This window comes from Hemicordylus capensis, chromosome 2, assembly GCF_027244095.1.
Source record: "Hemicordylus capensis ecotype Gifberg chromosome 2, rHemCap1.1.pri, whole genome shotgun sequence".
Classification (NCBI taxonomy): Eukaryota; Metazoa; Chordata; class Lepidosauria; order Squamata; family Cordylidae; genus Hemicordylus; species Hemicordylus capensis.
In genome coordinates, this window is record NC_069658.1 from 323,575,381 (window position 1) to 323,595,503 (window position 20,123).

Below are 20,123 nucleotides of genomic sequence, written 5' to 3' on the forward strand. Positions count from 1 at the left end.
CAGAATTAAAAGATCAAACAATGTTTTTCTTAATCCTAATTCTAATCAGAAATATCTGGTTTTTAAAAATGTAGAATAATTGCATCTTGTTCCTTGGAAGCTCTCTCGCTCTCCTCCCCTCCCTTCCTCCCCACTCTCTCCCAATTGCCAGTTATATTAGAGAAGGCACTCTTATTTTTCATGCCACCAAGAATCAAACTGAAAACTCATATTAAGCTAAATCGTTATTTCTGTAGGTAGGTTCAGGTGATACTACATCCCCACGCCAAACTGGCCCATGCAATTAAGAAGGGAGATGCGCCAAGAGTATGCCCATCCTGACATATTTTCCCATCATCCCAATTTCTCTCAGCATGTTCCTTTATAATGTGGAAGGGGTTCATCCGAACCACCATTCCATAAAACCCAAATTCTAGTTTAAAATAGTATTTAGGTTGCATGTACAACAGTGGTTTGGATAAGCCCAAACATACAATAAGAGAATGTACCAATAAGACACTAGAACATCCAGGAAAGATGTCAGGACAGGTGATTAGTTTCAGTTCAGAATTAGTGCTATAAATAGAAAAAAGTTTAATGAAGCCAACCATAAGGCCTGTGCAAATATTCAGTTTTGAATATCCAAAGCCAAATACTCTGCATAGCACCCCTGGCATGGTGCAGAGGCACCATTTCTAAGATTTATCTCCACACAGTCTGTGCAGTGGAAGCCTTTAAAAAGACAAGGAGCCTGGATAAGCCACAGTAATGTCTTGGAAAGGCACAGGGATTGCTGGGAAGTGAAGCTTTTGCCAGCGCATTCTTCATAAAGTTCTATGGGGAAAGCAGAGACTCAACTTTCCAGCACTCCCTGTATACCTTCCCAGACATTAAAACAAGTTGTTTACCTGTAACAGTTGATCTTTTGGTGATCCATGTTCACTCACAAAATGGGTTCTGTGCCTGTGAAGTAACCCCCACAGAAGAATTCTTCAGCTCCTCATGGAGCTCTTGATTATGCCCACAACGCATGAGGCACATGCATTGTTTTCTGTGGTTAGAGCTCTGGTTGCTCAGTTCCTGAATGACCACTGTGAGGATCAATGACATGTGGATGGATGATGACAGGTAAGTGAAGATTACTGTGGAAGCATCCTAGCATCAGGGAAGGTCAGGAGGGCCTTGTGAGTGAACATGAATAACCAAAAGATTAACTGTTACAGGCAAGCAGCCTGTTTATCTTTAAGGTGACCCTTATTCCAACACAAAATGGATGATTAGCAAACCCACCTGAATGGTGTTGGTTGCCAGGATGTATTTACAGCACCTTCTTTAGAACTGCTGCTGGACCAAAGTTGGCCTCTGCCGCTGAGCGGATATCCCTAGCACTGTTCCCTCTAAGTCGTACGTATGTGCGGGCGCTCACACATTTTCTGATTACTCAGTTAATTTTAGATTCTTCTCAGGAAGGCCCCACTCTGAATGTATGTGTGCACACACTGCCTTGATACTGCTGCCCAGAACAAAACTCATTCCCCACACATATGAAACAAATTAGAGAGAACACTGGTCCCCAGCATAATATCTTACAAAAGGGAGGACAAACGTCCATCATACTTATTCCAGACATAGCCATTGCTCTTGTAGAGTGTGCCTTGACTATAGACAGAGGCTTAACCTTCTGCATATTGAAGCAGATGAATGACTTAACTTTGAATGGTTCTTGCCCTTTGTGACTGTGGAGATCAAGTGTACAATCAATAACTTTCTGTGGGGGGTAGGTCCTTTTTGTCCTTGTGTCTAAAACATCCCCTATGTATTGTATTCTCCTTTGAGGATGTAGGTTTGACTTTTTCCAGTTTACCTGGATTCCAAATTATATTAGAAGATCTAAGATGTATTGAACCTGGGACTTTAAGGTTTTCTTATTGGGTAAAGTCACCACTCAGTTGTCTAGGTAAGGAAAGATGGTTATACCTTGAGTCTATAGGTGTGCTATTATTGTGCTTGTGCATTTTGTAAATATACAAGGTGCTGGGGATAGGACAAAGGGAAGTACGGCATATTGGAAGACCTGGGATCCGAGGGTGAACCTTAAGAATTTTCTGTGACTTGGTCTTATCCTTATATGAAAATAGGTATGTTTTAAGTCCAACGTCACAAGCAATTTTTCCTTGGCTAGCAGGGAAGAATGCCCTGTAAGGTTATCGTTCTGAATGTCCTTGTTTTCACAGACTTGTTTAGGTGACCTAGATCCTTGATGGGACAGAGACCTCCATCTCACTTGGGAATCTGAAAGTATCTCAAGTAGAAGCCCTTCCTTTGATTTCTTTGAGAAAGTAATTCTATCACCCGCTTTCCCAGCAAAGATTGAACCTCTTCTTGCAGCTTAGGAGTTGGGTGGGTGTATTTTATCCCTGAAAAAAAAACATGGAGGGTGATGAACCTATGGTATATCCTGTTGTTATAATATTCAACACCCATGCATCTGATGTTATATGATACCGTACTTTGGAAAAGTGGGCGAGCCTGATGTCTGAAGAGGTTTCTAAACTAGCAAGGCAGTTGACCAAGGGGTCAAAGATTTTATTTTGTCCGATCTTGCTGTTTTGTTCTTTGTTGTTGTTTTTGTTTCTGACCATAGGGCTTTTTAATGTAGTGTCTGAAAGATCTTTTGTAGTCTCTATGATAAGCTTGTATTGAATTTTTTTTGTCTAGTGTAAGCTTTACAATTCTGGGAGTAGGAATGTCGGGATGGAGTAGAAGTAAATGTCTGTGTAGTGTAACGCGATTTCTTCATTTTCTCCATGGTCTCATCAGTCTGTTTGCTGAAAAGACCCTTCCCATCAAATGACAAATTTTCAAACTTGTACTACATATCATTATGAAGGGAGGTTGATTGAAGCCATGTGTGTCAGCTTAGAGACACTGCGCCTGAAATGGAATGGGACTCCATTTCTGTTAGGTGTTTAGCTGTGCTCAAGCGTTATCTTGTGACATCAGTTGACTTGGCTAAAACAGCTTTAAAATTTTCTTGAACATCTTCCGGTACATCTTTTAAAATCATCTTTGAAATTATCCAAAATAGAATAATGATATTTGGCCATGAAGGTCATGTAGTTGGTGATCTTAATAGATAGACATGATGCGGAAAAGAACCTATGGCCCAAGGCGTCCAGTTTCCTGCTCTCCTTGATTACCGGGCTGAATGTCTTTCCCCCGATTTACTTCCCATGGCACAATCCACCACCAAAGAGTTTGGTGGTGCATGCTTGAAAAGAAAAAGGCATGATTCTTTCTGAATCCTATTGAAGCTTTCTAATCTTTTGCAAATTGAGACAGAGGTTGTTGGGGTCTCCCAAGACAATTTAGCTGAGTTTGTCAGAACTGGCAACATAGGTAGCGATGTCGGTTGTGCAGAAGAAGAACATTACATGAAGTCAAAAACTGAATCTTTCACCTCTTGGGTTGGAGTTCTAAACCCAGAATTTTACCCATTTCTGCCACTTGGATATGGTAAGATTTTGTCTCTTCCGCCAGTGAGTTAGATGGTGTGTTGGGTACATTTTTCTTTGGTGATGAATCTGAGGGGTTTTCTGTTTGGCAGAACCCTCATCAGAATCAGTGGAATAATCATAATAATCATCTAAATTAGGGATGTGCATGGTCCGGAGCAGTCCGGACCGGCACCGAAGGGGGGCCTTCCTTTTAGGGTGGGGAGGGCTTGCTTACCCCTCCCGCCTCTTTGCCCCCTCCAGCGCCCGTATTCTATTGTGTAATTGGGGCGCTGGAAACCAGCCGCCCCCCCGCGAGCAGATTAGGGGCAAAAGAAAACTACTGCCGCCCTCCCGCCCCCCCACCCGCCGCCCCCCCGAGTGCTCACCACATTGTTTGCAAAAAAAAGAGAGGAGCTCGCGAACAGAGCTCCTCTCTCGCCAAAGTCTCAGGCCCAACTGGGGCCTTGGGCGCGCGTGCACGCGCGCGATAGGACACCTGATCTAATGGAACTTCCGCCAGAGGCCCGGTCTACCTGCCGGGAAGAAGCCGGGTAGACCGGGCCTCCGATCGCCGAGGGTGGCAGTAATTTTCTTTTGCCCCTAATCCGCTCGCGGGGGGGGGGGGCGGCTGGGGCGGCTGGTTTCCAGCGCCCCAATTACACAGTAGAATACGGGCGCTGGAGGGAGCAAAGAGGCCGGACGGGTAAGCAAGCCCTTCCGCCCTTAAAGGAAGACCCCCCACCCGGACCTGAACTGGCCAAGTCCGAACCGGTCTGGACAGTTCGGAGGCCTTTAGAATGGCCTCCAGACCAGTTCGGACACACCCCTAATCTAAATTTCCCTTTTCTTTATCAGAGGATTTCCCCAAAGGCACTGGAGACTGATTGATGATTTCCACATCAGGACTTTTACAGTGAGTTTGACCATCTCCTTGAGAAGTTTCTTTCACAGGACATTGCGGTTGAGTTTGTACTGAAGGTCTTTTAAAAGAAGAGCCTGTTTGAGCTTTTTGGTTGTTTACGGCCTTTCAGGTTATCACTTTTTTCTGTTTCCTCTTAATTTCCTGGATTTCCATATTCTGTATTCATAGAAGTCATAAGGGAGTCCAGGTAATGGAAAACAATAGGAATCCCTGAACCGTCTAAAGCCACATACACAGCCAGGGTCTAGAGTCCCCGGTGAACTCCAATAATCCCTTGGGTTTTCCATGGATGAATAGGATGGGACTGAGTAGTGGTAAATCTCTCTCCAATGAAAAAAGGCTGGTGTGTATGAGGGAGAGGACATAGGTGTCACTTTAACTGGAGATGCTGAAGGAGTTTTTGGGATAGGAATTGCTTCCATTTCTGCATCTCCATCTAAACTGTGCATTGAGAAATCTCTGAAGGAGGATCCGGATGGTGTGGATTGTGTAGAACCCACCAATGATGCCAAGTTCTTTGAAGCAGTCTTATCTGGTACAGGCACAGCCGGGGAGGCCTCTTTAGAAGATTGTCCTTTTTTACTTGTCCTGGTCAGAACTGGTTGGGGAATTCTTAGGTGCGAAATCCACAATGATAGATAAAGCATGGGTTGCCTGTGTCTTTGGAATGGAAGGAGATGAACGTGGGATGAGGATCGTCGACTGATGTCAATGTTGACACCATCATTGATATAGAAAGCATTGCGCTATAAGTTGCGGCGGCCAATATTGGGGTCGATGTTGAAGTTGTCTCTGATACTAACAATGATGCTGACGTTTGAGGAGATACTTGCATTCTTTGAAGATCAGTTGGAAATACTTGAACTGCACAGGGTGAGGGGGTATGGGGAGATTTCCTTGAACCCACAATTGGCGTTGTAGCTGGTGTGGAAGTAGATTTTGAAGACGTGGAATGAAGACTTTCCCTCAATGTTTGGTTGGATGTGAATGTCAAGATACATCTGTGCTTCGACCCCAAGCAGTTAGGAGAATCATCCCTCTGGTGCTTCTGTTTTTTATGACTTTGGTGATGCCCATCTTTGCTGACATCTTCCATCCTCTTAAACATCAACTCTGAGCACTCTTTCTCAGAATGGTGGGTCTGAGATTCTCTCCTTGGTGAACACTCCAATGTCGACCTCGATCCCGAGGGCTGACTATTGACCGACATAAAAGATGTTGAAGGCAGCGGTGACCGTGGCATCAGTGTAGGAGGTCTTAACACATTTTCATATAAAGCCACTCTAAGTTGGAGTTCCCTGCTTTTTCTTGTTTCGAGAATGACAAACAAATCTTGCAGGCTCTAACATTTTGATGTTCACCCAAACAAATTAAACATCAATCATGCCTATCTGAGGAGGGAAGAGTCCCTCTACAAGAAGTTTTAAAAGTTTTTCTAGTGTCTATTAGTACCAGTCCTAATCACGATCCAAAAGAGAAACATTAAACTGTCTGAATCCAAAAATCAGGGTAAAAATATACTGATAATATATCACAGAACAGAGCTCAATCGAGGAGCAAATCCTTCACAAGGTGAATGCAACAGCGGTCAAGAAGGAACTGAGCAACAGGCACCCTAGCCACTGAAAATAATGGATGCACCTCATGTGTGGTGGGTGGCATCAAGAGCGTCTTGAGGAGCTGAAGAATTCTTCCATAGGAGTTACTGTGCAAGCACAAAAACAATTTTGTGAGGGAACATAGATCACCTTAAAGATCTATGGCATGCCCAGCTTCCATGTCTCCTTAAGTGGCTCCATCAGCATTGGGAAGAGCACAAAACGCACAGAGGTTAGCTGTGGAAACACAGTGCAAGCAGGGCAAGCAAAGTATTTGGCTGCAGATATTTAGAGCTGAATACTTACAAAGGCCTATCAGCCATCATGAACCTACCGTGTCACAATCTGTTTAGAATCCAGGCATTAAGAACAATGGCTTAATGGCATTAAGAACACCCTGCAGTGTCCCATGGGTGGTTTCTGCACCACCCGCTATGATTAAAAACAATGCAGTAATTGTGAAAGAGCTCTGTTTTGCACATGCCTAAAATTGCACAAATGCAATGGTGGGACACCATGACCACTGGAAATAATGGCTGTAGTGTTGCGCAACTGTGTTTGTGCAATTTTAGGCATTTGTGGAACAGTGCTCTTGCACAACTATGGCGATAAAAAAAAATGCCCACAGTAGTGTGGGCAGTGCAGAAACCACCCACGGGGCACTGCACAGTGTATGGCTCAATGACATTTTCAGAATTCAATACCTATTCAGCAAAAACCAATATAAAACAATAATATTCTCCAATAATAATTCAAGTTAATATAAAACACTTTTTCTGTTCCTAAAGTCTTTCTCTGCATCTATATCCTGTAACTAACTGTTATTTCATTCTAGATTTCATCCTAGAAAAGGCTGGTATAGAAAGATTTCCTTATTAAGAAATTATTCAAAATAGTACCTGTGGCGATGAACCAGTTTGATGCTCTCTGGACTCATAGGACTATGTGATATAAGCATACTGCTGCGTGGTGTGCTAGTACCTGAACAGGCTGGACTCAGTTTATCCAATGCAGGCAATTCCTGTAAAGGACACTAAATGTCATTTATGTTCGGGGTGTGTGGTACAAGCATTGTTGATGAAGCCAGACGTTTCACACAAGTGTATTTGTTGAACATCTTAAAAAAAGGTTTTCTATTTACTATGCAAACAGAATGCTAGAAATTAATTTACCAGTTTTGTTAATCCACTAAGAGTTATGCAATAGAATTTATTCCATATGTTATCATCATTAGCATTACTAGCACATTGATCATAATTAAAAATGAACCATCGATGTATGGACAAAAGCATGCAAAATAAGGTGTTGTGCATGGTTCTCAATTAAGGGTAAGTATGTCACTAGCATGGATCTAGATTTTGTACATTTTTCACTTACTACATATCTCTACTCTCACTGTGTATTCTGTCTGAAGCTTAAAAGAACACATTTATTTATATATTATTTTATAAAACCAGTGGCCAAGGGCAAAACGAGCTGTGATGGGCGTTTCTCCATCGCAGCTCGTGGAATCTTGGAACATCAAGACCACGAGGGCGTTAGATGAAATTGCTCCCAAGTGTCCTTTTACGGTTCGTGGATCCCGGCTCCCTTGGTTCTCTGAGGAGCTTAGGGAGATGAAACAGACCAAAAGATGCTTGGAACGCAGTTGGAGGAAAACTGGTGCCGAAGATGACCGAATAGGACTACTTGCTTATATTCGGGAATATTCTAGGACTATAAGAGTGGTGAAATCCCACTATTTTCCCGCTCTTATCACATCAGCTGACTCTCGTCCAGTGGCCTTATTTCGGATTACCTGCTCCCTCCTTAGGAGAGAGGAGCTGGTAGATGTTCAATCTGGCTGCTGTGATCAATTTGCTCAATTCTTTGCTGATAAAGTCACCCACCTTCGGCTAGAGTTGGATTCTACTTCTGTAGGATCTGATCAGAAAGAGGAGATTCCGCCCTGTGATGTTATATGGGACACATTTGAGTTGGTCGAGGATATGGACACAATTCTCTCGGGTATGGGTGCGGCAACATGTTGCTTGTCCCTCCTGGCTGGTTAGAACAGCTGGTGGGAATGTTAATTCTTGGCTACGGGAGTTGGTTAACTCCTCGTTAAGTGAGGGTTTCGTACCAGCAGCCCTTAAAGAGGTGATAGTTCGCCCTCACTTGAAGAAACCCTCCCTGGAACCTGAGGTCCTTGACAACTATAGGCCGATCTCCAACCTCCCTTTTGTAGCGAAGGTGTTGGAGAGGGTTGTATGTGCCCAGCTTGAGAGGATCTTAGAGGAAAATGGCTATCTTAATTCCTATCTATCAGTCGGGTTTCAGGCCTCAGCATAGCACAGAGACAGCATTGCTCGCTCTGGTAGATGACCTTCTTCGGGACCTTGATGAGGGTAGTGTCCCTCTCCTGTTTCTTCTAGATCTCTCAGCGGCTTTTGACACTATCGATCATGCTATCCTCCTTGACCGCCTGCGTGGGTTGGGTATCGGGGGCACTGTCTTACAGTGGTTCCGTTCTTACCTTAGCGGGCATGTCCAGTTGGCATGCATTGAGGACAGATGCTCTGACCCATGGCCACTCCTTTATGGAGTTCCCCAGGGTTCAGTTCTTGCCCCTGTCCTCTTTAACATCTATATGGAGCCACTAGGTCAGGTCATTTCCCAGTTTGGGGTGAGATTTCATCAATACACTGATGATACTCGGCTGTATATTGCCATCCCAGACCATTCTGGAGATGCTGTTTCTGTGCTTACTCGATGCCTGGAAGCTGTTAAGGTCTGGATGAATCAAAATAAGCTCAGACTGAATCCCACCAGGACTGAACTACTCTTACTCAGCCCTCGTACTGGCCAACAGCTGGATGTGAACCTTGTTTTAGATAGGGTGGCGCTGCCCCCGAAGGAGCTTGTACGTGACTTGGGGGTCCTTTTGGATTCGCACCTCCTGCTTGAACAGCAGGTGGAGGCTGCAGCCAGAAGTGCCTTTGCCCAGCTCCATCTGATTCGTCAATTATGCCCTTACCTTTATCGGCAAGCATTAATGACAGTGACCCATGCCCTTGTTATCTCCTGCTTAGATTATTGTAACACCCTCTATCTAGGGTTACCTTTGAGGACGATCAGAAAGCTACAACAGGTCCAGAATGCAGCGGCTCATTTACTTATGGGTGCCAGAAAATATGACAGGGTAACACCTCTGCTGCAGTCATTGCACTGGTTGCCTATTCGCTACCAAGTTCAATTTAAGGTCCTGGTTTTGACTTTCAAAGCCTTGCGGGGTTTGGCACCTGTTTACCTACAGACCCGCCTCTCCCATCCAGTTACATCTCGTCCGGTCAGATCTGGTCAGATGGCTCTTTTGTCGGTCCCCGATTTCCGAGAGGTTCGGGGAGCTAGAACCCATGAAAGGGCCTTCTCGGCTGCCACCCCACTTCTCTGGAATTCCTTTCCCCTGCAGATTTGTTTAGCTTCTTCTTTGTCGATTTTTAAATCTTTATTGAAGACTTTTCTTTTTCGCCAGGCTTTTACCCTGTAGTTTATCTATTTCTCACCCCCCGTTAGTTACTTTAGTTTTATTTAGAATGTAATTTTAATGCTGTCTTGTTTTGCATGTTTTTGTACACCGCCCAGAGTCTTCAGAATGGGCGGTATAGCAAATATTTCAAATAAACAAACAAATAAATAAATAAAACTACACATTGAGGCTATTCTCACATGGACGCTAACCTAGGCTAAGGAAGCCCAGGCTGGGTTAGGCTGCGCATGAGAGCCAGCGAGATCGAGCCTGATCCTGGCGGGGCAGCACCGCCTAGCCCTGCTTTGAAGCTCAGCTCTTAGACAGGGTTAAGGGCTCATAATCCTCTGGGATTATGTGTTTGCTAGGGTTATGTTTAGACTCCTGAGGGAATCTCCCAATGCACTGCGCATATCGCACTGTGCACTGTGAGATCACCAGTGGCCAGGACGTGTTGTTCTGGCCTCCGGAGCACCACACTGCAACATGCAACACAGACCACCTGGGAGTGTGAATTGCACTCCCAGCAACAAAACAGTACTTATCTGGGAGGAAGGTGAGTTTAGCCAGCCTTCCCCACCCCACCCCCGCCTGCCTGGTCATGTGAACAACTTCAATATGTGTAGTTCTGTGATGTTCACACCTCTCCCTGGTTTCTCAGGTTGAGGTGGTGGCCAAGGGTGCTTTCTACCAGCTTCGGCTGTTATGCCAGCTGCACCCATTTCTTGAGATCAATGACCTCAAAACAGTGGTACATTTGTTGGTAACCTCCAGACTTGACTTTTGTAATGTGCTCTATGTGGGGCTGCCTTTGTACATAGTCTGGAAACTTCAGCTGGTTCAGAATGCGGCAGCCAGGTTGGTCTCTGGGTCATCTCGGAGAGACCACGTTACTCCTCTGTTGATGGAGCTACACTGGCTGCCAATACGTTTCCGGGCAAAATACAAAGTGCTAGTTATCACTTACAAAGCCCTAAATGGCTTAGGCCCTGGGTATTTAAGAGAACGTCTTCTTCGCTATGTGCCCCACGGCCCATTGAGGTCACTTGAGGAGGTTCGTCTCCAGCTGCCGCCAACTCGTTTGGTGGCTACACAGAGACGGGCCTTCTCAACTGCTGCCCCAAGATTGTGGAATGCACTCCCTACTAAGATATGAGCCTCCTCATCTCTGGCAATTTTTAAGAAACTTCTGAAAACACATCTCTTCAACCAAGCTTTCTCAGCTTTTTAAAACTTGTTTTTAAATTGTTTTGGCTATTTAATTGGTGTTTTATGATGTTTTACTTGTTAATTATTATTTTATGCAGTTTATAATTTTTGTTTTAATTATTAATTGATTTTAATGGTGTTTTAATGTAAACCGCCCTGACCCTTTTGGAAGGGCGGTATAATTTTTTTAATAATAAATAAATAAATAAATAAATAAATAAATAAATAAATAAAATGTTCAAGCTACTTTAAAAAAAAAACAGAATGAAGCTATTGAGACTGCAGTTTGAAGGGAAGAGAGCTGAGGGGACAGAGATTTCTTAGCCCCTATTTCTCATGTTGTTTTTCGGTTGAAAAATAACTCTTCTCACATTTCTTTTCCTCCAAGGTTAAAAGCAGCTGGTTGGGGGAAATTTCAGTAGAAAAGTGGCATAAAGGGAAAGAGCTAAGAAGCCCCTCTTCTCACATTGGCCTTTATTTTTAAGGTGCAGTCTCAGAAGCTCTATTCTCTTAAAAATAAAACCTAAACAGAACCACAGAGCTACATGGAGCATGTAGTTCTGCCCTGAGAATTCACCTCCTTTGGTTTCTTTCTAGATCAGTTGTAATGTGACATAAGCCTAAAAGAAAAATCCAATTTCTTCCATAACATTTTGGATGCCTGATTTCTAAGCATTCACCAAGTGCATAGTCAGCATTTTCCAATTATACATGCTATTGTTGAGCAATTCAAATAATGCTATGAACCATTAAAAAAGAATAGTAGTTATAGTAGTTATCAACTTACATGGTACAAACTGGATCGCATCATCTGGAACTGGTCAATTAATTTCTTATGTAGGGGGCGCATCTCGGGATGTACAAATTTTTCATGCACTGCCAGACCTACTCCTAGTATATGTACCTATTAAAAATAAAATCAAAGTCTATATGTTCAGGCTAAGGCAAGCTACAACATTATGTTATGTATACCCCCAATGGAGGAGATCTGCCTCAAAATATCTGTAGCTCAGTTTGTTCATGATTACTCAGTTTGTTCATGATTACTCAAATTGTTCATGATTACTAAATTTGATTTCCAGATTTCATCAGGAAGCAGTAGTTTTGGGGCTCAGCAACTACCCACATAATACCCTGCTACCTCTTCTTGAAATTTCTATACAAAACTACAGGTTGCTTACCTGTAACTTTGGTTCTTCTAGTGGTCATCTGTCCTTTTACACCAATGGGCTATGCACCTATGCAGAGACCTCGTCAGAACCTAACAAGCTCAATTCTCCTGATTTAGGTAGGAACCCCGCCCCCAGCTGCTATATGCGGCTGCGCCACTCCACATCCCCTCAGTCACGGAGTCCACCTTCAGTTGACCCATGAGGTGGACGGGGGAGCATGTGAAAGGACAGATGACCACTAGAAGAACCAAAGTTACAGGTAAGCAACCTGTAGTTCTTCGATGTGGTCTCTGTCTTTTACATCAATGGGTGCATAACAAGCTAGCACCCAAGGTGGAGGGAACAAACAGAAACAATGATGCACTCTTCAAGAAGTATTTATTTCAAAGAAACGAAGTACATCAACTGAGCATTAAGAACATCAAACCCATTTTGAGTAGCAAATGAACAGAAATGAGTCCACTTATGTCCATACAACTTCCTCATCGATGGCTTTCTAGCCACATGCAGAATGTCTCTGAGTCTCACCAGCAAGTTGGTAGGATCTTCCAGGCCGTCAGGTGCAGGGACCGGACGTCCAGATGGAGCACCTGACCTCTCTCCTGCAACAAGTCACTGCCAGCTGCCCCAGAGCCGCAAACCAAGGTCTCCGGGGCTATCAGGAGGGTCCTAGCATGGTCTTCCCTCATTTTGTGGAGAACCTTTGATATGAGGGGGAATGGCGGAACGAGGTAAAGGAAGGGGCCTTTCCAGAACAGGATGAAAGCATCGCCCCAAGAGCCCTCGCCTCCCCCTCCCCTGGAACAATAGAGGGCACACTGAGCAATGTCCCGAGATGCAAAGACATCGAGAACCGGAGCACCCCACATTGCGAATATGTCCCGGAGTACACCCCAGTCCAAGGACCACTCATGGGAGACTGTTTTCAGCCTGCTTAGCGTGTCCGCCTGGACATTCAGGGTCTCCTGGATGTAGACCACATGAGGTGTCACCGCATGTGCCACGCACCTATGCCACAGGTCAAGCGAAAGAAACAGAAAGCTCCTCGTGTTCATGCCTCCCTGCCAGCTGATATAGACTTTCACCATTGTATTGTTGGTTTGGATTGTCACCGAACAACCCGCAATTGTGGGTAAAAAGCCCTTTAGGGCATGGAATATGGCCAACAGTTCCAGGTAGTTGATGTGCCGACCTTTCTCTGTTGATGTCCAGTGGCCGCTCAGGCGATAATCACCCGAATGAGTGCCCCAACCAAACTCCAATGCGTCGGTCATAATCACCCAGTGAAGACGGGAGACCTGGAATGGAGCGCCGAGTTCCAAATGATGAATCTCTGTCCACCAAGCTGCAGCTTCCCAGCTGCACCATTCAAGGAGGCATGTGCTCCAACTAAGCAGAGTCCCGAAGTGGGTTGAACACATCCAGGAACCACTTCTGAATGATTTGCATCCAGAGGCATGCATGTGGAAGCACATACATTGTGGCAGCCATATGGCCTAACAGACGCTGCACTGAGTGCGGAGGCCAGCCGTACCAGTGCCTCCATGCGGGCCTCCGGGAGGAAGACTTTCTCCAAGCTTGTGTTGAAGATCAGGCCTATAAAACTGTATCCTGCAGACAGGATCCAGCTGAGACTTCTCAAAACTGATCTGCAAGCTGAGGCTCTGCAGAGTATCTATGACTGCATCAAGAGATCCCAAAACAGCCTGCCTGGAGCCCACCAGGATGAACCAATCATCAAAACAGGGTAGGATCTGTATCCCTTGCTCTTGCAGAAACACCACCACTGGGGCCAGACATTTTGTAAAACCCTCGGGGCTGTCGTCAGACCAAATGGCAAGGCCTTGAATTGATAAGTGATGCCCCCTATCTGGAAATGCAGGAAGCGGTGATGTTGCGGGAGTATTGAGATATGGTAATATGTGTGTCTCAGGTCCAGAGAGACCATCCACATGTCTTTTTCTAACAAGGCCAAAATAGTCGGTAACGATAATATCCGGAAATGCTTGTACACAAGGTGTTTGTTTAGGGCTCTGAGGTCCAGTATAGGGCGCTGACCACCATCTGGTTTTGGAACGATAAATGACAGGAATAAAAGCCGGGGCTCTTCCCATTGGTGAGTTTTTCAATCGCATCTTTCAAGAGGAGAGCAGAGACCTCCTGGTCTAACGCTAGAGTCAACAGAGTAGTCACAACCCTGGACAACGGTGGTGTCTAGTGAAACTCAAGAGTGTAGCCCATAGGTATGACTGTGAGGACCCACTAATCCACAGTCAACTTGTCCCAATTTGCTGCAAAGGGAGCCAGGCAAGTCCAAAAGGCCCAATAGTCACTGCTTTTTCTGAAAGGAATTTGGAAAAAATGCTCTGATGAGGATTGTTGCTGTGAAGGAACCTTCGGCTGTTGGTAAGGGGACCACCTGGATGGCTTCTGCAGCTTAGGGGCAGAGGAAGAGTAGGACATAGATTTCACTGTACTCCTCAACTTCTGCACCTTCTGTAAGGTGCCATCAGTCTGTTCCGTGAAGAGGCTAGAACTCTCGAAGGGAAGATCTTCAATCCTAGTATGGGCCTCATAGGTCAGCCTGGATGAATTCAGCCAGGCATGCCTCCAGAGAGCCACGGACATGGCCATCACGTTTGCTACACACTCCACAGAGTGTCTAGCTGAGCAGAGTTCTTGCTTTGCCACCTGCACCACCTCACGGAGGAAGGCCTTAGCCAGATCACGTATATCCTGTGGCAGAAGGTCCAAAAAGGGGGCCACTTTCCCCCACAAAAAGTGGTTGTACCTGGTGTTATAAGCCTGGTAGTTGGCAACCCGAAAGTGGAGAGCTGATGCTGAGTAGAGTCTCCTCCCAAAGGAGTCCAACTTCCTGCCCTCCTTATAATCTGGTGCAGAATGATTGTGACCTTTAGACTTCTGTAGGGATGCCTCCACCACAATGGAGTTGGGGTGGGATGGTTTTTCAAGAAAGCCTTATCCTCCTGCATCTGCACTCTATAGAAGTTCTCCAAACGCCTGTTGGGTTGCAAAAGAGTTGCTGGCTTTTTCCAGTGTCCCTGCATGACTCTCAACAGGAGTCCCTCTCCCAACAGTGTTAAGTGGCAGAGAGGCTGGCACCTTAGCCTCCACATCAATAAGGCCGAATAAAGGTCCAATTCCCCTTTCTGTTGCGTATCAAGGCTCACACCTAGGGCAGAGGCCATGCGGGCCACATAGTTTCAGGTCCTCCGATGGAGACACATGCTTAGAGTCTGATTCCTTGTTCAAAGGGGATGGCCCCAGGGAGACAGTGTCTGAGCCTGGAGAGCCAGGTTCACTGTCACTTTCCGACTCAGGAGGCACCAAGGAATCCTGGGCCAATGCCAGAGGGACATCTGGGGAATCTGTCTGGCTTTCCAATGTTTCCGGTACCGACCCACCTGCCTCCGCTGATGGTACTGGGGTAGGTTTTGGTGCTGAAGATCGAATCGGGACTTCAGAGGGCAATCCGTGACCATCAGCATGGTCCCGAAACCCTCTTTGAGGAGAGCAAGAGTGAGGCCTCCCTTTCGAATGCAAAGGGACCTCATGCCAACTATCAATAGTCCTGGCTCCTCCATAAGAGGAGTCCTTTCGGTACCGAGATCCGTACCGGGGCTTCCCATAGTCAGATCAGTCAGAACGATAATCCGAGGGATACTGTCTATAAATGACGGTGTCTCGACGACAATCTCCATAAGAGGAGAGTTTGTCCTCTACATATGGGGAATGTAGTGCAGGGACACAGTATTGATCTGCATACGAAGGCCCAAGTCGATCCCAGTCTCTTCTGTATCTGTATTTGGAGGAGCATTCCTCCAAGTCCCAACGCACTCTCCGATCCCCAAGGGGGGGTGGGTTGCTTCACACGGCACATGGGAGACAAACGATGTCGAGGTAGACACAACACATTTGCAGCAGGCTTGTCCGGCGAATAGGGTTCATCATCCAACGTAGCATATTCTCTCTCGTCAGTTACTACTGACAGTTCCCGACCCGTGAGAGTACTGTCAGGCGTCCAACTGGGAGACACCGAGGCCACCGGTGAACTAGATTGGCAAGGGTCAGTAGAGCTAGGTATCCAAGGAACTAGTACCACGGCCGGGTGACCTTGTGACGCGTGGTCCACGACTGTCACGCCATGCCCCGAAAAAGCCAATTTCGATTTCTTAACCAGCGGGGCCACCAAAGAAGGAACTGGTGGGGGCTTCTTCTTCTTGGGAATAGGCGGAAAGTGTTGACCCACCGGCAGATGTGGAACCAGCTTTGGCTTCTTCTTCGGTAGCGATAGCGAAGGGATCGGGGGGAGGGGGTCTGGTACTGTAGGCACAGGATGCTTAGGCAAGTCTTCTAGTGGCACAGAAGGGGTTGAGACCACCGATAGGTCTGAAATGGGTGTCAATGACACTGGTACCGAGGCTGGGAGTTCTTGTGCCGTAGGAGCGAAGTCCGATCGCTCTGATTGCATCGAAGAAGCCATTTTAAACAATTGCTTCAATGATAAGGCCTCCGACGAATGGAAGACCAAGTCCCACATGGCAGCGTGCAAGTGAGAAGCCCTATTTTTTCGGGCCTGCTTTGTAAACCTTTGGCAATGAATACAGGTTTTGACAATGTGGGGTTCCCCCAGGCAGAGAAGACACTTGGTATGAGTACAGGGGGAAGGGATCTTAGATCCACAGTGAACACATTTCTTAAAATTCTTCATGCCTGTCATAGAACACTATGGGCTGGCCGGCCACCAAGCTCTGTCCCAGCCGGGACTGGAGCCACGGAGATGGGTGGGGGACTGTTAAAATAAAAACGCCAAGAAAAAAGCGCTACTGTGCGAGATAAAGAAAGCAATAATAGTGTGAAACAGGGAAAAACAGGAGAAAAACAACAAGAGGATTTAAGAATTAGTCCTACTCGTTGCCAAGCTGAAGATTCCACGATGTTTACCGAAGCGCAGACGACGAAGACTGAGGGGATGCGGTGTGGTGCAGCCACATATAGCAGGTGGGGGCGGGATTCCTGCCTAAATTAGGAGAATTGAGCTTATTAGGTACCGACAAGCTCTCTGTGCAGGTGCATAGCCCATTGGTGTAAAAGACAGAGACCACGCTGAAGAAACTCCCTTTCCACATTATTCCAGGACTATATTTCATTTTGCATTTATCTGACATCAAAATGTCTACATATCATTCCTGTGTTTAATATTCTCTTAAAATGCAGTGAAGAAAGAGGAGACATCAATTACTGCCAACCTATTCAGTTCTGATCTAGCAAGTAGCCTTCTTCCATGCCAGGCCTCGCAGAGGCCATTTGAGCATGCGCAGCGGCAGGCAAAATGGCTGCCATGCCGAATAACAGAGGCCCAAAGGGGATTATTTTACAGACTGCGGTGGTGATAAACAAGGCTGGTGGGGGGAGGGGGAACCTTCGTGGACCCCCCACCGTGGCCTTTAGGAAGCCCCCCAAAGGGGCTAGGAGGTACCGGACTGGACGGGGGGGGGGTTCAGTGGGGGCTGGACTGAACTGGCTTGGTCAGGTTCGAATGCAGTTCACACTTGAACTGAACAGGGCTAGCCGGTTCCGTGCACACCCCTATAATATCCTGATATGTTTAATCCTGTAAAAACTCTATCTCTACTTATAACAGAAATATTTTTTTTAAAAAAAGAAACTGAATTTGCAAAATGTCAATTTTAAATTATGTTGTCTTGGACAATTTTGCCATTCTTGCTTCTGCAGGTGAAAACAATTACAAAAGGCTACCACAGTGTTGAACTTTTAAGAAAAGTGAGATAGTGGTAGCAATGTACTCATGGTTAACAGAAGTAATTTTTTAAAGTATTTAATCCAAATGTGTGGCAAATTGATTATGTCATTCTTAAAACCCTACTGATGTGGGTGAGGAAATAAGTGAAAGCATCAGAATAATTTTTCCAGCGCTTGTTGCTGGTGTCTATCTTATTTCTTTTTTAGATTGTGAGCCTTTTAGGGACAGGGATACATCTTTATTTATATTTATGTAAACTGTTTTTGGGAACTTTGGTTGAAAAGCAGTATATAAATATTCACTGTAATAATGATGCTGCCATTTTCTACATAGAAAATGCTTTTATTGACAAGCCACCAGACTAATTTAAGTTTCTTGTCTAATTTAGGTAGTAAAATGTTAGCAGTGGAAAAAGTCTTTAGAAAATAACTTTATATTAAAACAATATAAATTGAAAAAGCCGCTGAACAATTAATTACTTTGCTCTTGTATTGTACATATTGTTGAGGAAATCAAATTGTCTCACTGTACTGTTTCTGCATATTTAAAAGCAGAGGAATACCTGTTCATGCATCAGTTCTTTCAGCTGTGTGATTTTTTCTGCATCTCCAGGATGAGTGGTGATATAATCTCTATCAAAAAAGGCCTGTGGGAGAAAGAAAAGTCTTTTACTTAGGAATGCAATAAAATATGTCTTAATGGACACAAGGAGAAAGACAGAACAGACTCTTTTATTTTTTGTTCCTACACAGGGAAACATGGAAACATCATTTACTTAAAGTTCTTTTAGTATTCTGGATCACATATAATTATAGTACCATAATTTTATGATACATAGTCTATGTGATCACTAAGAGTCGACACCGACTTGTCGGCAATCAATCAACCATAGTTTTAATCACCTGTATTATACTGTATATTATTAGCCTTCAGTCTTTTCAGAGCCAAAACCAGATACTAGCACTAACCTGCAACATGGGATCTATTTTAAATTTTTTACCATACAAGTTTCACAATCTCTGCTTGTCTCTCTCTCTCCTCTTTGTCCTGTTTTTCCATACTCCTCCTTTCTCTCTCGTCTAATGTTTTTATTTTCTCTCTCCTCTTATGTTAAAAATACACAGAAACAGAAAACAAATATAGCGGTGGTGTTGCTGATGCAATCCTTCTTAAGGCATGACTCTGTTGTGGGTCCATTCCAACCCAGCCTCTAGATTATCTGCAGTAGGAAGTGACTTGCTTTGGTATTGTTTAGTATAGTTGTGTTATATACATTTCAGCCTGAAGATGTGGACAAGATCCTTCTCTGTCTTAGCTGACAAAAGCTTCCAAAGGAGGGATGGCCAAATCACTGGAATATATTCAATGCTTTGCTGAGAGAAGAGAAGGTGTCATCAGCTGTCAAAGAGGTGTTGGTGAGGTGAATAAGCCTTCTCTCGATCCTTCCAAATTAGGTAACTTTAGGTTTTTTATATCTTCTTTTTTGGATATGGTGAAAGAGCATGTGGTTGCATCACAGTAACAGAGGGTTTTGGATGATATGGATTCTTTTGACCCGTTTCAGCCAGGCTTCCATCCTGGGTTTGGAACCAAAACTTCCTTGGTCACCCTGGCAAACAATCTGCACCAAGAACTTGGCAGGGGGTATGTATCTCTGTTGGTTTGCTGGACCTCTCAGCAACTTCTGATACCATCTTGCAGGGTTAGGATTGGAGGTTCAAGTTTGGATTGGTTCTGGTCCTACTTTGAGGGAAAGGTTCAGAAGGTGTTATTGGGGGACTTCTGGGTGACCCTTGGTAGGGATGTGCATGGAACCGGAGGGGGCCGGTTGAAAGGCGGAGGGGACTCATTTAAGGGTGGGGGAGGGTTCACTTACACACGCCCCCACTGCATTTCCCCTGCTGGTGCTCTCTTAAAAACCAGTTCAGTGGGGCGGCAGTGTACCTCCCTGCTGCCCCGTTCCCACCTTGGTCCAGAAGTGACTGTAAGTACCCCACATGTATGCGCATGTTGGGCGTGCGTGCACTCATGTCACGCGCACTCAGCGTGCATGCGAACACAATGTCTACGTGCGCAGGATACTTCCGGTCACTTCCAGACCGAGGAGGGAATGGGGCGGCAGAGAGATATGCTGTCACCCCACCAGACCAGTTTTAAAGAGAGTGCCGGCAGGGGAAACACGGTACGGGAGGGAGGTAACTGCACCCTCCCTCGCCCAATAAAAGTGTCCCCTATCTTCAAACCGGCCGAACTGCTGGCTGTTTGAACCTGTTCGGAGGCCTGTAAAAGGGCCTCTGAACAGGTTAGTGCACAACCCTACCCCTTGGTCTTTGGCCTTTGAGGTCCCACAAAATTAAATCTTGTCCTCCATGCTGTTCAACATAAAACCACTTGAAGAAGTTGTAGGTGTCAACAATGTGCAGACGACACTCAGCTCTATTTTAATAGGTCAT

General features: G+C 45.3%; 1 protein-coding gene across 10 annotated transcripts in view; it reads right to left on the reverse strand.

Moving 5' to 3' along the window:
- The window catches only part of DOCK3 (dedicator of cytokinesis 3), a 448,426-nt gene that overhangs the window by 49,002 nt on the left and 379,301 nt on the right, over positions 1-20,123 (reverse strand). For all 10 annotated transcript variants that reach the window (XM_053296419.1, XM_053296418.1, XM_053296424.1 and 7 more), the window contains 3 exons: positions 18,233-18,316; positions 11,501-11,617; positions 6,896-7,017 (listed from right to left, as the gene is read on the reverse strand). In XM_053296419.1, the coding sequence (XP_053152394.1) occupies positions 6,896-7,017; positions 11,501-11,617; positions 18,233-18,316 (323 nt within the window). The remainder of the gene's footprint in view (positions 1-6,895; positions 7,018-11,500; positions 11,618-18,232; positions 18,317-20,123) is intronic.